The sequence below is a fragment of the Electrophorus electricus genome, chromosome 5 (assembly GCF_013358815.1).
Source record: "Electrophorus electricus isolate fEleEle1 chromosome 5, fEleEle1.pri, whole genome shotgun sequence".
NCBI classification, from domain to species: domain Eukaryota; kingdom Metazoa; phylum Chordata; class Actinopteri; order Gymnotiformes; family Gymnotidae; genus Electrophorus; species Electrophorus electricus.
In genome coordinates this window covers 5,592,890-5,607,136 of record NC_049539.1, presented here as the reverse complement: position 1 = coordinate 5,607,136, position 14,247 = coordinate 5,592,890, and the positions used below count along the sequence as shown (strand labels likewise).

General features: G+C 44.2%; 1 protein-coding gene across 3 annotated transcripts in view; it reads right to left on the bottom strand.

Annotated features, from left to right (window-relative positions):
• kif13a (kinesin family member 13A) overlaps positions 1 to 14,247 on the bottom strand; it is a 56,815-nt gene that overhangs the window by 6,767 nt on the left and 35,801 nt on the right. For all 3 annotated transcript variants that reach the window (XM_035525878.1, XM_035525876.1, XM_035525877.1), the window contains exons 14-32: positions 12,430 to 12,560; positions 11,972 to 12,058; positions 11,543 to 11,718; positions 10,854 to 11,073; positions 10,183 to 10,345; positions 9,802 to 9,945; positions 6,283 to 6,432; positions 5,928 to 6,092; positions 5,346 to 5,519; positions 4,863 to 5,014; positions 4,527 to 4,659; positions 4,224 to 4,370; positions 3,545 to 3,577; positions 2,060 to 2,159; positions 1,423 to 1,549; positions 1,197 to 1,252; positions 914 to 1,038; positions 435 to 611; positions 136 to 228 (exon numbers count right to left, since the gene is read on the bottom strand). In XM_035525878.1, the coding sequence (XP_035381771.1) occupies positions 136 to 228; positions 435 to 611; positions 914 to 1,038; positions 1,197 to 1,252; positions 1,423 to 1,549; positions 2,060 to 2,159; positions 3,545 to 3,577; positions 4,224 to 4,370; positions 4,527 to 4,659; positions 4,863 to 5,014; positions 5,346 to 5,519; positions 5,928 to 6,092; positions 6,283 to 6,432; positions 9,802 to 9,945; positions 10,183 to 10,345; positions 10,854 to 11,073; positions 11,543 to 11,718; positions 11,972 to 12,058; positions 12,430 to 12,560 (2,553 nt within the window). The remainder of the gene's footprint in view (positions 1 to 135; positions 229 to 434; positions 612 to 913; positions 1,039 to 1,196; positions 1,253 to 1,422; positions 1,550 to 2,059; positions 2,160 to 3,544; positions 3,578 to 4,223; positions 4,371 to 4,526; positions 4,660 to 4,862; positions 5,015 to 5,345; positions 5,520 to 5,927; positions 6,093 to 6,282; positions 6,433 to 9,801; positions 9,946 to 10,182; positions 10,346 to 10,853; positions 11,074 to 11,542; positions 11,719 to 11,971; positions 12,059 to 12,429; positions 12,561 to 14,247) is intronic.

Below are 14,247 nucleotides of genomic sequence, written 5' to 3'. Positions count from 1 at the left end.
CTTAGAATCATAGGGGAAGCAGGTTTCAAATGCAGGTCTGAGTCTACCATGAAAGCTATTCAGATCTGATTTTACACCAAAAGTGAATCCATCAAGACTTGATCTCTCAGCAAATAAACACGGCTTCTTCTTCACCTTTGGGATGTTGGACACGATTTCATAGGTGGCGCCACAAGAGGGCAGCATGCTTTTCAAAGACATCCGCCTCTTCAGACTCTGCGTGAAGGTCTGCAGTGAATCAGAAGCAGCATGTCCTCAGTACAGTATTAGTATGGGACTATGAATAAACAAATGTGAACTGTTCTATTGTGAATAAAACTCAGTTTGAGCCATTTTAAGACTCTGCAGTCACCCTGGCTGTGGGCGTATCCTGCAGACACCTCGGTCTGCAGGCGTCTTGCTAACACCTCAGACCGTGGGCGTGTCCTGCCAACCTGTTTGTTGTAGATGTTGACAGCAATCCTCTTGCGGAGGACGAGCTCCATGGAGGCTGGGTGGCTGAGCTGCACCGTCGCCTTGACAATCAGGTAGATGCGCTCACCACTGGCGGTCACGCGGTTCAGGTAGATGGAGTCATGGATGGAGGAGTCCCACGAGCAGGTCGCACACACCTGGAAGACAGAGCCACTGAATGGCAAACAGCCCCGTCCACAAGACCAGCCCAGATTCCCCGTTCTCCTTGCAGGGCTCAGCACCAGCTCGGCTCATCCCATCACGCTAACGTCACCAGGAGTGTAAGTGTGTTACATCAAAGAATCAGCCGGCAAACTGCTGCCTTTATTCGGCGGAAAAACGTCACCGATCTGTGAAGAACAAGGGCTCCCCTGGACATCTGAGAGCTGTCCCCCGGGGTGTGCACCATGATGGAGTCTGTGTGTGTCTGCGTGAGCGTGCGACGGCCGGGGAGGTGCACCTCCTCGCTGCTGTGTCTGACGATGGGTAGGTAGAAGAACTGGCTGCCATGCTCTTTGGGGAGGATGGAATTGATCCCGGCCGCGTGGACACCCGGGAGCTGCTCACTCACTGTCAGATTATCAGCTGGAGAACAGCATGCTTTGAATCAGATACACTGCAATGCAGAACTGCCTTTAAGTTAGAAAAGACATTCAAGATCCCTTTGAATAAAAGCACAATATCAATCATTTACATCCCAAAGACAAATTTATGCTTAGCAAAACAAAGTGTGGTCATTTTACCGTTGAGGTCCAGAAAGAGAACAGGAATGTGGGCTTCCATGCCAGGAGAGGGCACCCTAGAGCAGTAAAGGGGGGTGGTCATTAAATGAGTGTGGTAATTAAATGATGAGTTAGCTCCAGTTGCTTCGGGTCTGACAGATGACTACACTGTGTTCTGCTGAGGCCAATAAGGACTTGTGTCCAATACCCTGGATTGAGTGTTACGGTTGCTGGCAGTTGTTCCTACCCTTGCGCAGGTGCCCCGGGGATCCCGCTTCCTGGCGCTGGGACCAATACCGCGTTCCGCTCCTCAGTAAGCCCCACCCACTGCTCTACTAACCGCGCCTCCCTCTCCACATCCTCCTCGGACTTCTCTATACACAGACACACACACACAATCAGGAAGATAAAGTTATTACAGGGTGTGTACTGACAAAATTAAAAAGCAGAATGGAGAAAAACTGAAAGTTTAAAACAGTAATGGTGAAAGTGTAGAATCAAAGGTTTAAAAAATGGCTCAAAGATTACGTACAAAAACAAATGATACACGAAAGTGTGTCGCTTGGTTAAATATGAAACTAGTTTGAGTAAACATGAGTAAACAAGTGTGTAGCTTAGTTAAATATGAAACTAGTTTGTGTAAACAAGTGTGTAGCTTAGTTAAATATGAAAGTGTAGTTTGGACAAATGAATGTGGTTTGGGCAAATACGAATGAATGTAGTTTGGGTAAATATGAAATTATATAAATATTAAATACAAGTATGAAAAGGCTGTAGTTTGGGTGAGTAAAGGTGAAAACACAGTGTAAAAGTGAAAGTGTACATAATGAAAAGGAGAAGGATAAGAAGAGAAATACGTGTGTCCCGGGATGGGAAAAATCCACCTGATTTGTTAATGATCTTCTTGATCTGCTCATCCAGGTACTCGCGGCGTTTGATGAGGGCATCAGACCAACGCTCACGCACACAGTTCAGATCCTCTTCCTGCAGAGAGACAGGTCTGGGATCAGTCATTTTATCCCTGCAAGCACTCATCTGAACATCCTTCATATCCTTAAGCAATCCCTTAAAGGAATACTTTACCCAAAAACGCTAATACAGCTTGTAATCATTTCAAACCGAGAAGGGTCCGGTTGGAGTTATGCAAATGTAATGCAAATGAAATCATGCTGCTTCCAACCGGCTGTCATTGCATTTTTGTGTGATGTATTCCTCGCAAACAAACAAAAACAAACAAACGTCACCCTCATACAAAAGGAAACACGAGGACTGAAATCGCAGCACTTACTTTAAATACAGCAACAACCCATATCCATACAAGAGCAGGTAAGGCTTAGAGGAACAGGCTGGCTTTTCTTTTACCCCAAATGCGGTTGATCAGCCACATGAACCAGCTCAACTCGAGCCAGGGCTGTGCTCATGCTGGCATGCACCTCACACACTGCTGACTTGGGAGTAGAACCTCCCCTTGCTTGCTAGCCTATGTTAGCCACGTAGCACCAGTGCAAAATCCAGATAGAAAATCTGCCTTGGCTGATCGACTACATCTGGGATAAGAGGAAAATTAATATAGTGCATATTAATACAGTAACCCGCCACACACCAAACTGCTGTTAGTAAATAAAAATGATACACGCGCACAAAATGAACATGTGAACTCCGGTATGGCGGTTTTGCACGGATGAGGCCAGTTTCACCCCCTTTAGTAGAAGCACTGTGATTGGATCATGTCCAAATGCGCTCTCCCATGCAGTGAGCCATGCAGCCATGCGTGCAGCAACGAAGCTCGCTCCCCAAGCATCCTCTGCCCCGGGCCCAGCGCAGGGGTGTTAGCGCAGGCCACACACACCAAGAAAAGCAGCCTGCTTCAGGCCTGCATAGTGGCCACGTGGTTCACGCTGGCTGGGGATCTGTAGAGAGCTGGCCACACCGACATGGCCTTGTTAAGACACCAGCTGCAGGAACTAATCCTCATTGCCCCAAAGTTATTTGGACACAAACGTAACAAATTTGCCTTTGAATATTTTGGAACTTTGCCTTAAAAAAAGAAAGATAAATGTTGGCTATGGTTATTTCAAGCCTTAGCCTTACAAAGCCAACATTACATTACTAATAGCAATTCAAACAAAAAAAGGTATGGGAACCAGTTAGTGAAATGTGATGTGATCCCCGCCACTTCACATGGTAGCATTTTTGGATGAAGTATTTCTTTAATCTGTTCTTTTTGGCTTCACTTAGTACTTTGTCTATCCTCGATGAGCTTTTGGCTTTACTCAGCAGCGCCCCCTGGCTGTAAGTGGACAGGTAGCAGCTCATTCGCATCATGCCTGTTTGAACAGCGAACAGGAGCAGGCAGAGATAGTGTGTACCTGATAACTATCCATATCGTCATCCTCCTCCTTCTGCCAGGAGAGAACACATGCTCCGTCACCCACACACTGTCACACACACTCCATTACCCAATTTTTGTCACACATACCCTGTCTTACACACGCACACACGCGCACTTGCTTGGCTAGACAACAACCCTATATACTCTGTTGGTGCATTTCCCTGTTCTTCAACCTAAACACCCTCAGAAAACAAGCTTTTAGCACATTAGATCTAGCACATTAAATCGGCATAAAACAAGAAGTCTTGCCAAAAGAGGTGATTGGATGTGAACTTTCTAGAAATGCCCTGTTTAGCTTTTACACCTGTTGGTCTTAAGTTTTTTTCCTGCATCCAATCAGATGTGGCTATCAAGTTCATGAGGATCATACAAGCCGCTGCTGATTCAAGCCTCCTGGATTTGCTGATGTATGTCTCTTGGTTTAAGGTTCAAAGTTAAGTTTGTCAGACTTCTTGTTTCACAGCTGGTATTTTGTGGTTGTGTTTACACCTAACTGTAAGTTTTATATTATTCCTATTATAAGTGAATATGAATGCTGTGTTGTTTTATCCCCTGCACTGCTTAGCTACAGTTAAGGGTAGTAAACAAAAGTTGTCTACCTATACAGTTAGTTTAAATGCATTTCATACGGCTCACACACACACACACACACACACCTGATAGCTGTCTAGAGGTCTCTGGAGTTTGGTTGAGCGGGCAGAGACACAGCCAATAGAGACAGACAGAATGGCTTCCACTAACAGTGGGAGCGTTCCAGAATGCTGAACAGGTTTAACAGTCACTTGCAGTCTCCGGGAGTGACCCTGGGAAATGGACCCCACACACACACACACACACACACAGAGTTAATAACCTGTAGTGTGATATTGTACATTTATATGAGTGTGTGTGTGTGAGAGAGAGAGAGAGAGAGAGAGAGAGAGAGAGAGAGAGAGAGAGAGAGAGAGAGAGAGAGAGACCTGGCGGATCTGGAACACCCCCCCTGTGCTGATGTCTCTGGTGGGGTACAGCTCCACAGAGGAGTAAACACCCTGCTCATTCAGCTCCTGGATGGAGACCCACAGTTCAATCCTACGGGACACCTCACTCCACCTTGGACAATACACACACACACACACACACACACACACAAAAAAAACCCCAACATGACTGCATTTCTACATACAGCACTAAAATCCACAACAGGATAATCTTAATATAGAAAGTAGTCTGTTCTGCAGAGATATACCAAGCACGAACACACACACACACACACACACACACACACACACACACACACAGAGGGGTTTTATCACCTGTCCCGAAGCGTGCGTGTCTTGGCCTGCAGTGTGTCCAGCTCCCAGCGGGACGTGCCGTTTCCTGCACACCGGTGACCCCATACCTCGATGGCCAGAGCACCATCAGTGATGAACTCCAGGAACTCCTCTGTGACATGCACCACATAGTCCTGCAGCAAACAGCACAAGCACATGATGAACCGGTGGACTGTCCTACCTCTCTAACACACCTGGGTGCTGTGTTAATGAACACTAATACACAGCACAGGCCTTTGGCAGGAGAGACATGTGAGAAATGAAACAAATCTTTATTAGTCTGTGTTTTGGATGTTGTTATATGGTAGAGACCACTTCATTCTTTACAAGGTACAGAATATGAACCCTGCAGAACCGTTCATCTATAACTGCTGTGATAACGTTTCATAATGTGTATGTATGTACAGGATCTCGTGTGTTTATACAGGACTTAATGCTTATAGGGTGGCCTGTGTGTTGGCTCACTCTGCAGTGGTCGAAGAGCACAGTAAACTGTGAGTCCGTGGTATGAGGAGAGGGCGTGTCTGGGCTGACCATGGGAGGGGCCACTGCTGGCTCCGCTTGTTCCCAAAAGGTGTACTGACAGAAGACGAAGTTAGACAGGTTAAGGGGAAGCCCAGTTGCTTCGCGGATCCGCACCTGTAAAACGCACAGTGCACACATGCACAAACATTAAACTGCTCCACCTGGAGAGGAGCTGGCACTTTACTGACAAAAAAAAGCCGTTAAAAGACGTTTAATGTTTAAACAGCGTAACGAGCACATCTTTTTACATGATGATCAGAAAACACAACCTGCTGGAGAAGCAGCCAAAAGCTCCTCACCAGTCAGGATTTACGTTTTACATGTAGAGCATTTAGCTGACGCTTTTTACCCACACTGACTTACAATTATGACTGAATAAAACTTGCGTAATTGAGGGTTAAGGGCCTTAATGAGGGCCCCAACAGTGGCAACCTGGTGGCGGTGGGGCTTGAACCGGCAACCCTCTGATTAGTCGAGTACTCGTGTGAGTGTAAAGATGGGCGCTGGGTGAGCTGTGTGTACCCTGCAGGTGAGTTTCTTGGCCATGTGGACGATCTCCCCATTAGTGTCCATGACCTCATAGCTGCTGCTCTCGCTTGAGTTCTCAGAGGAGTCGTCGCTGCCTGCCAGTCGCTCAGGCACTGGTCCACTCACACGCATCAGTTCCACGTGCAGTCGCCCCGCAACCTGAAACACACACACACACACACACACACACACAATCAAATAGCCTCACACACACGCGCGCACACACACACACACACACACAGAGCTATACATATTCGTTTAAACAGTCTCACACCACACACACACACACACACACACACAGATAACACATAAGATCCCGCATCAGGAACCACAGTGTTATTCGCAGTACCTCCCCCTGCTGACTGATGATAGGAACTGCGTACTGAAGCTTGACATCATGGAAGAGACACTCGAGGAACACATTAGCTACGCCAATGAGGTTGTGATTCTCTTGTGCTTCATAGAATGGATCTCCCTGCTTGTTATGCTGTTGAACACACTGCCAGAAGACAAACACAAACAAACAAATGCAAACATCAAATCAGCAGAAAATCAGGAAAAAGCACAATGTTCATCTGTGTCCTTATTTATTAAACATGTTATGGCTTCATCTACTTATTATTTAATTAGGTCCCATTGAAATTATAATATATTCAACGGCACTGAGCAAACAAATCAGTGTCTTCAGGTATGTTGGATTAAGCATGCAACAGGGAGGCCATGGTGGTAGATCTTCACATTTGGACAACATTACACAAAAAAAATCAAAGGCTCTGGGAAAAGCACCTTACTGGGCAAGAACCCAAACCCTCTGTGCAGAAACAGCTGCGTATTTCATTATTTTTAAAGACTAGATAACAGATTTACAATCATTTACTGGAATATAATAACTTGATGAACTGTGAGCACCTACGGCACTGTAACCCCTTCACTCTGATAGGCTTACAACTAACGCTGTGGCATTACAAGGACACAATGAAGTGGCTACTCTGATATACCCTGCAGCATGTTCAGAGATCTGTGTGTGTGTGTGTGTTTATATATGTACGTGTATGTATGTGTGTGCGTGTGCATGTGTGAGCGTGTGCAAGCGGGTTTGTGTGCATGTGTGCGTGCGTGCGCGCGAGCGTGTGTGTGCATATGTGTGTGCGCGTGAGCTTGCGTGCATGTGCGCACGCGCATGTGTGTTCGTGTGTGCACATGTGTGCACACGCGTGTGTGTTTGTTCACATGTATGTGCATGTATGTGTGTGTGTGTGAGCGTGTGTGCATCTGTGTGTGTGTTTGTGTGAGCGTGTGTGTGCGCGCATTTGTGAGCATGTGTGCATGTTCACGTGCATGTGTGCACCCGCATGTGTGTGTGTTCAAATGTAAGTGCATGTATGGGTGCCCGTGTGTGTGTGTGCGAGCGTGTGTGCATCTGTGTGTGTTTGTGTGAGCGTTTGTGTGAGCATGTGTGCGTGCGCGCACGTGTGTGTGCATGTATGTGTGCGCATGAGCGTGTGTATATGTGCGTGTATGTGTGTGCGTGTATGTGTATATGTATGTGCATGTGTGTGTGTATATGTATGTGTGTGTATGTGTATATGTGTATATGTATATGTGTGTATGTGCACGTGTATGTGTATGTGTGTGTATGTGTATATGTATATGTGTGTATGTGTATATGTATATGTGTGTATGTGCACGTGTATGTGCATATGTATGTGCGTGTGTATGCGTATGTATGCGTATGTGCGTGTGTATGCGTATGTGTGTGTGTATGCGTGTGTATGCGTATGTGCGTGTGTATGCGTATGTGCGTGTGTATGTGTATATGTATGTGCGTGTATATGCGTATGTGCGTGTGTATGTGTATATGTATGTGCGTGTATGCGTATGTGCGTGTGTATATGTATGTGCGTGTATGCGTATGTGCGTGTGTATGTGTATATGTATGTGCGTGTATGCGTATGTGCGTGTGTATATGTATGTGCGTGTATGCGTATGTGCGTGTGTATGTGTATATGTATGTGCGTGTATGCGTATGTGCGTGTGTATGTGTATATGTATGTGCGTGTATGCGTATGTGCGTGTGTATGTGTATGTGTGTGTATATGTGTATGCGTATGTGCGTGTGTATGCGTATGTGCGTGTGTATGTGTGTGTATGCGTATGTGCATGCGTATGTGTATGTGCGTGTATGCGTATGTGCGTGTGTGTATGCGTATGCGTATGTGCGTGTATGCGTATGTGTATGTGCGTGTATGCGTATGTGCGTGTGTGTATGCGTATGTGCGTGTGTATGTATATGTATATGTATATGTGTATGTATATATATGTATGTGTACATATATGTATGTATATATGTGTGTGTGTATGTCTATATGTGCATGTGTATGCGTATGTGCGTATGTATGCGTGTGTGTGTGTGTATGCGTATGTGCGTGTGTATGCGTGTGTGTGTATATGTGCGTGTGTATGTATATATGTATATGTGTATGTATATATGTATATATATATGTATGTGTATGTGTGTGTATGTATATGTATATATGTATGTGTACGTATATGTGTGTGTATGCGTGTATGCGTATGTGTGTATATATATATGTGTGTGTGTGTGTGTGTGTGTGTGTGTATATGTATGTATATGTATATGTGTATGTATATATGTATGTGTACGTATATGTACGTATATATGTGTGTGTATGCGTGTGTATGCGTATGTGTATATATATGTGTGTGTGTGTGTGTGTGTGTGTGTGTGTGTGTGTGTGCGTGCATGTGTGTATATGTATGTATATGTATATGTGTATGTATATATGTATATGTATATATGTGTATGTATATATGTATATATATATGTATATGTATGTATATGTATATATGTGTGTGTATGCGTGTGTATGCGTATGTGTATATATATGTGTGTGTGTGTGTGTGTGTGTGTATATGTATGTATATGTATATGTGTATGTATATATGTATATGTATGTATATGTATATAATGTGTGTGTGTGTGTGTGTGTGTGTGTGTGTATGTATGTATATGTATATGTGTATGTATATATGTATATGTATGTATATGTATATATGTGTATGTGTGTATGTGTGTGTGTGTGTGTGTGTGTGCATGTGTGTATATGTATATGTGTATGTATATATGTATATGTATGTATATGTATATGTGTATGTATATATGTATGTATATATGTACATGTATGTATATGTGTATGTATATATGTATATGTATGTGTATGTATATATGTATATGTATGTATATGTATGTATATGTGTATGTATATATGTATATGTATGTATATGTATATGTATGTATATGTATATATGTGTATGTATATATGTATATGTATGTATATGTATATATGTGTATGTATATATGTATATGTATGTATATGTGTATGTATATATGTATATGTATGTATATGTATATGTGTATGTATATATGTATATGTATGTATATGTGTATGTATATATGTATATGTATGTATATGTATATATGTGTATGTATATATGTATATGTATGTATATGTATGTGTATGTATATATGTATATATGTGTATGTATATATGTATATGTATGTATATGTGTATGTATATATGTATATGTATGTATATGTATATATGTGTATGTATATATGTATATGTATGTATATGTATATGTGTATGTATATATGTATATGTATATGTGTATGTATATATGTATATGTATGTATATGTATATGTGTATGTATATATGTATATGTATGTATATGTATATGTGTATGTATATATGTATATATGTATATGTATGTATATGTATATATGTATATGTATGTATATGTATGTATATGTATATATGTGTATGTGTGGCCCCAGGAGATGCTCACAGTGTCTTGGCCTCCTTCCCTCCATTCCCTGTAGTGGTCACGCATGTCCACCAGCTTGTTTTCCAGCTTCTCAATGGTCCACACCTGTGTGCCTTTAGCTTTCCGCCGCACCTGGATAGCCGGCTCGCTGACGATCGCGCCGCGCTAGTGCACAGACACGGCAGGTGCCAAAAACCTTCATCAGCAGGAACCACTTACACCAGTGTGACTAAAGCGCACATGTGAAAACTCTGCAGATTTATATACACATCACTTGTACATAATCTGATGCAATTTGTTCATTCTACATTTGTAAAAGAACGGTTCCTACGGCAATGCATTCTTATGATTGTGTATTCAGCTGGACAACAGTGTATGATCACCATGCAGGTGAACTCTCACCTTGCGGTTGGCACTCAAGTTGGCGGCGGGTATCTGCAGTGTGACCTGGTAGTCAGTGAGTTTGCCCATCTCCTCCGAAAGGAAGTTGGCTTCTCGGACTAGTGCATTGGCCCGGACCACCTGCTCCCGCAGCCGGGATAAACTCTGGCGGAACAGCTCATCCCTGAAACACACCAATGCCCACACACGCGCGCACGCACGCACGCACATTCCCACAAGCCCACGCACAATTTACTTTCTGCCTGAAATAAATGCATGCAAGCACTCATGCTAGTAATACACACAAAAATAACAGGCTACACACTGGTGATCCAGATAACTGGTCTCCACTGGCTGTAGGAGAAGGCACGCGTGTGTGTGTTTAAGCAGTACAATGTGGATGAGTGAGCTGGATGTTGTGTTTAAGGGTGCCAAATTGGGAAGCTCCAGAAGCTTTTACAGATGAAAACAAATTGGCTGGAAATGGGACACGAAAGTTTCATCAACTGACTCTTTCTACAGCCAATCGAAACAGTCAGACTAGTAACAAAATCAGACTAGTAACAGACACGTGGCATTTGGACAGCTCTGCTGTTCTCTACAGCCACAGGGACCCAAGTATCAAAGTGTGCAGATGAAAACACAACGCCCACGCCCACGCCCACACCCACACCCACACACAGCCTCCTCACCTCTCCTCTGTCCACAGGCGCAGCTTGCTTTGTGCGATATGCGTTGGGAAGGGCAGACGGTCACTGCTGCTGCGCTGGTGCGTGGACGCTCTCTCTGGAGAGAGCTGCTGGCGGAGCAGCTCCAGCTCACGCTCATAACGCAACCGTTGCTCCTCCAGAGCAGTCCGCTTCTCCTCCAGGTACTGCTTCTCCAGAACCTGCACCACACTCTGCATGGGGTCTGCAGGAACCAGAGGGGACCAATGCAACACCCAGTCACTTAAAAGTGAGGCAGGGACAGTGGAATAAGGGTCATGGGACAGGGGGTTGCAGGGGCAGTTAGGTAGGGGCAGTAGACTAAGGAAAGGATGTTACAGGCAGGAGTAGTGTAATAGGGTCAGTAAGTTACAGGTGAGTAGTGTGGTAGGGGCAGTAAGGTACAGGTGGGGTAGTGTGGTAGGGGCAATAAGGTACAGGTGGGGTAGTGTGGTAGGGGCAGTAAGTTACAGGTGGAGTAGTGGGGTGGGGCCAGTAAGTTACAGGTGGAGTAGTGTAATAGGGTCAGTAAGTTACAGGTGGAGTAGTGTAATAGGGTCAGTAAGTTACAGGTGAGTAGTGTGGTAGGGGCAGTAAGGTACAGGTGGGGTAGTGTGGTAGGGGCAGTAAGTTACAGGTGGAGTAGTGGGGTGGGAAGCAGAGCAGAAGCTTACCATTGCTGCCCAGTGTTTTCATCATGACCTCCATCTGAGCGAACTCGTAGCTGTAGTCCTGCTCAGACGACGCTTCACTCGCCGTCTCCACATCGGCCTCAACAAAACTCTCCCGTGGCGACTCACGCTCCAGCTCTTTCAAACGGTCGCGCCGCTTTCGCTTTGGCAGATTTGCTCTGGGGGACCCAAACACAATTGCACAAACCACACACACCAAGGAGATAACACACAAACCACATGGTGTGTTAACGCACAAACCACACACACCAGGGGTTAACGCACATGGAATACACACCAGGGGTTAATGCACACCCCTCTTGGGGATCATACAACACCTAGCTGCTAACACAGAATTCCGGCTTCTTCTGAGTCCCTATAAACAGAACTTTATAAAGACAGACAAACTAACAGGTAAAGCTAAATCCAAACCTGAAGAAGTGATTGTTGCCCCACAAAATCCGGTCTCCATGCCAAACATGAACTGTTGAGTAAACCATTGTTCCATTCACGCAGGTTCTACAGATAAAAACAAAAAAAAAAGACATTTATTCATTTTAATACGTTTTCCACAAAAATCTCAACTTCCAGTTCTGCTAGCTGGTGGTCCTTCTTACTGCTCAACTCTATGTTCTTGAGCCAGGAAATCCACTAGGTGGAGCAAGTACCTCCAGCAGTGCTATTAGTGCTCTTGGTTCTTGGCCACACATGGCTGTGGTATCAAATTCAGATCTCCACATTAGAAGGCAGAGGACGCAACCTTAACCTTTAACTGTTCACAATTCATCTTTAAAATTGTTCCTTTTCTGGTTTGGCAATATTCACATGATACAATCACACTGGGTGAGGTGAGTTAGTTGTAGGTGTGTGTACACAGTGTGTGCTCTGACCTGGCATTCTCTTTGGGGCAGAGGGTGACCTCGCCCTCAGGGGTTATGTCAATAACACAGTGCTCCGGCTGGATCCCAATACCAAACAGCTGGATGTCCTGAGAGGTGTCTGCTCCCACAAGCGTGTGCTCCTGAGTAAGCACACGCGCATACACATGCACACAGGACAGATATGCCCTCTTCAATATGCAGTAAAGACCCAGTGTTCGTGGACCATGTACGACCCTTCAAAATGCTAACTGGTGACACAGAAGCAGGCCTACCACCTGATGATTACATGAACACCTGACTGCGATGATTTGAGACAATGATTTTCAATAGTAATTTGATTTCAAATGCATCCCATGAACCCAAATGAACCCAAGGAATATAATAAGATGCACTTTTCCCTGACCCAAGTGTAATGGTACAGCTCAGCGTTTGGTGGCTGATGTTTGCTTCAGTTTTGCAATGGAGCTTCAACACTAATGTAGCTAATGAGTAATGAAAGCTTATTTAATATAATTTAAACTGAAACATTATCATGTACACTAGCTGGCCAAAAAAAAAGGTCACCACCTGGATTTAACTAAGCAAATAGGTAAGAGCCTCCCATTGGATAATTACTGAATGGGTGATTATGTTTCAGCTGGCAACAAGTTATTTAACTCTAACTGATGCAGTGAGTAGCTTCTCATTTGTTAAACAACCATGTTAAAAGACACATCCTGTGGTCATGGAAAAGATGTTAATCTGTTTCAGAAGGGTGAAATTATTGGCATGTGTCAAGCCGAGACAACATCTAACGAGATTGCTGAAACTACTAAAATTGGGTTAAGAACTGTCCAACACATTATTAAAAAGTGGAAGGACAGTGGGGAAACATCATCTACGAGGAAGGAATGTGGTCGGAAAAAAATCTTGAATGATTGTGATCACTGATCACGATGGTGAAATCAAATCGTAGAAAAACAACAGGGATGTTCAATAGTGAAAATAAGAGCATTTCCACATGCACAACGCGAAGGGAACTCAAGGGATTGGGACTAAACAGCTGTGTAGCCTTAAGAAAACCACGTGTCAGTGAGGCTAACCAACAAAAATGGCTTCAATTTGCTAGGGAGCATAAAGATTGGACTCTGGAGCAATGGAGGAAGGTCATGTGGTCCGATGAGTCCAGATTTACCCTGTTCCAGAGTGATGGGTTCATCAGGGTAAGAAGAGAGGCAGCTGAAGCGATGCACCCATCATGCCTAGTGCATACCGTACAAGTCCGTGGGGGCAGAGCTATGATCTGGTGTTGCTGTAGTTGGTCAGGTCTAGGTTCAACAACGTTATGTGCCCAAAGAATGAGGTCATCTGACTACCTGAATATACTGAATGACTAGATTATTCCATCACTGGATTTTTTCTTCCCTGATAGCACGGGCATATTCCAAGATGACAATGCCAGGATTCATCGGGCTCAAATTGTGAAAGAGTGGTTCAGGGAGCATGAGACATCATTTTCACACATAGATTGGCCACCACAGAGTCCAGACCTGAACCCTGTTGAGAATCTTTGGGATGTGCTGGAGAAGACTTTGCGCAGTGGTCCAAATCTCCCATCATCAATACAAGATCTTGGGGAAAAATTAATGCAACTCTGGACAGAAATAAATGTTGTGACATTGCAGAAGCTTGTGGAAACAACGCCACAGCGAACGCATGCCGTAATCAAAGCTAAAGGCGGTCCAAAGAAATATTAGAGTGTGACCTTTTTTTGGCCAGGCAATGTACTTTTCTTTTTGACATGGTCTCAAACCTCATCATGTTATTAAGCACTCTCAAACAGCCTTT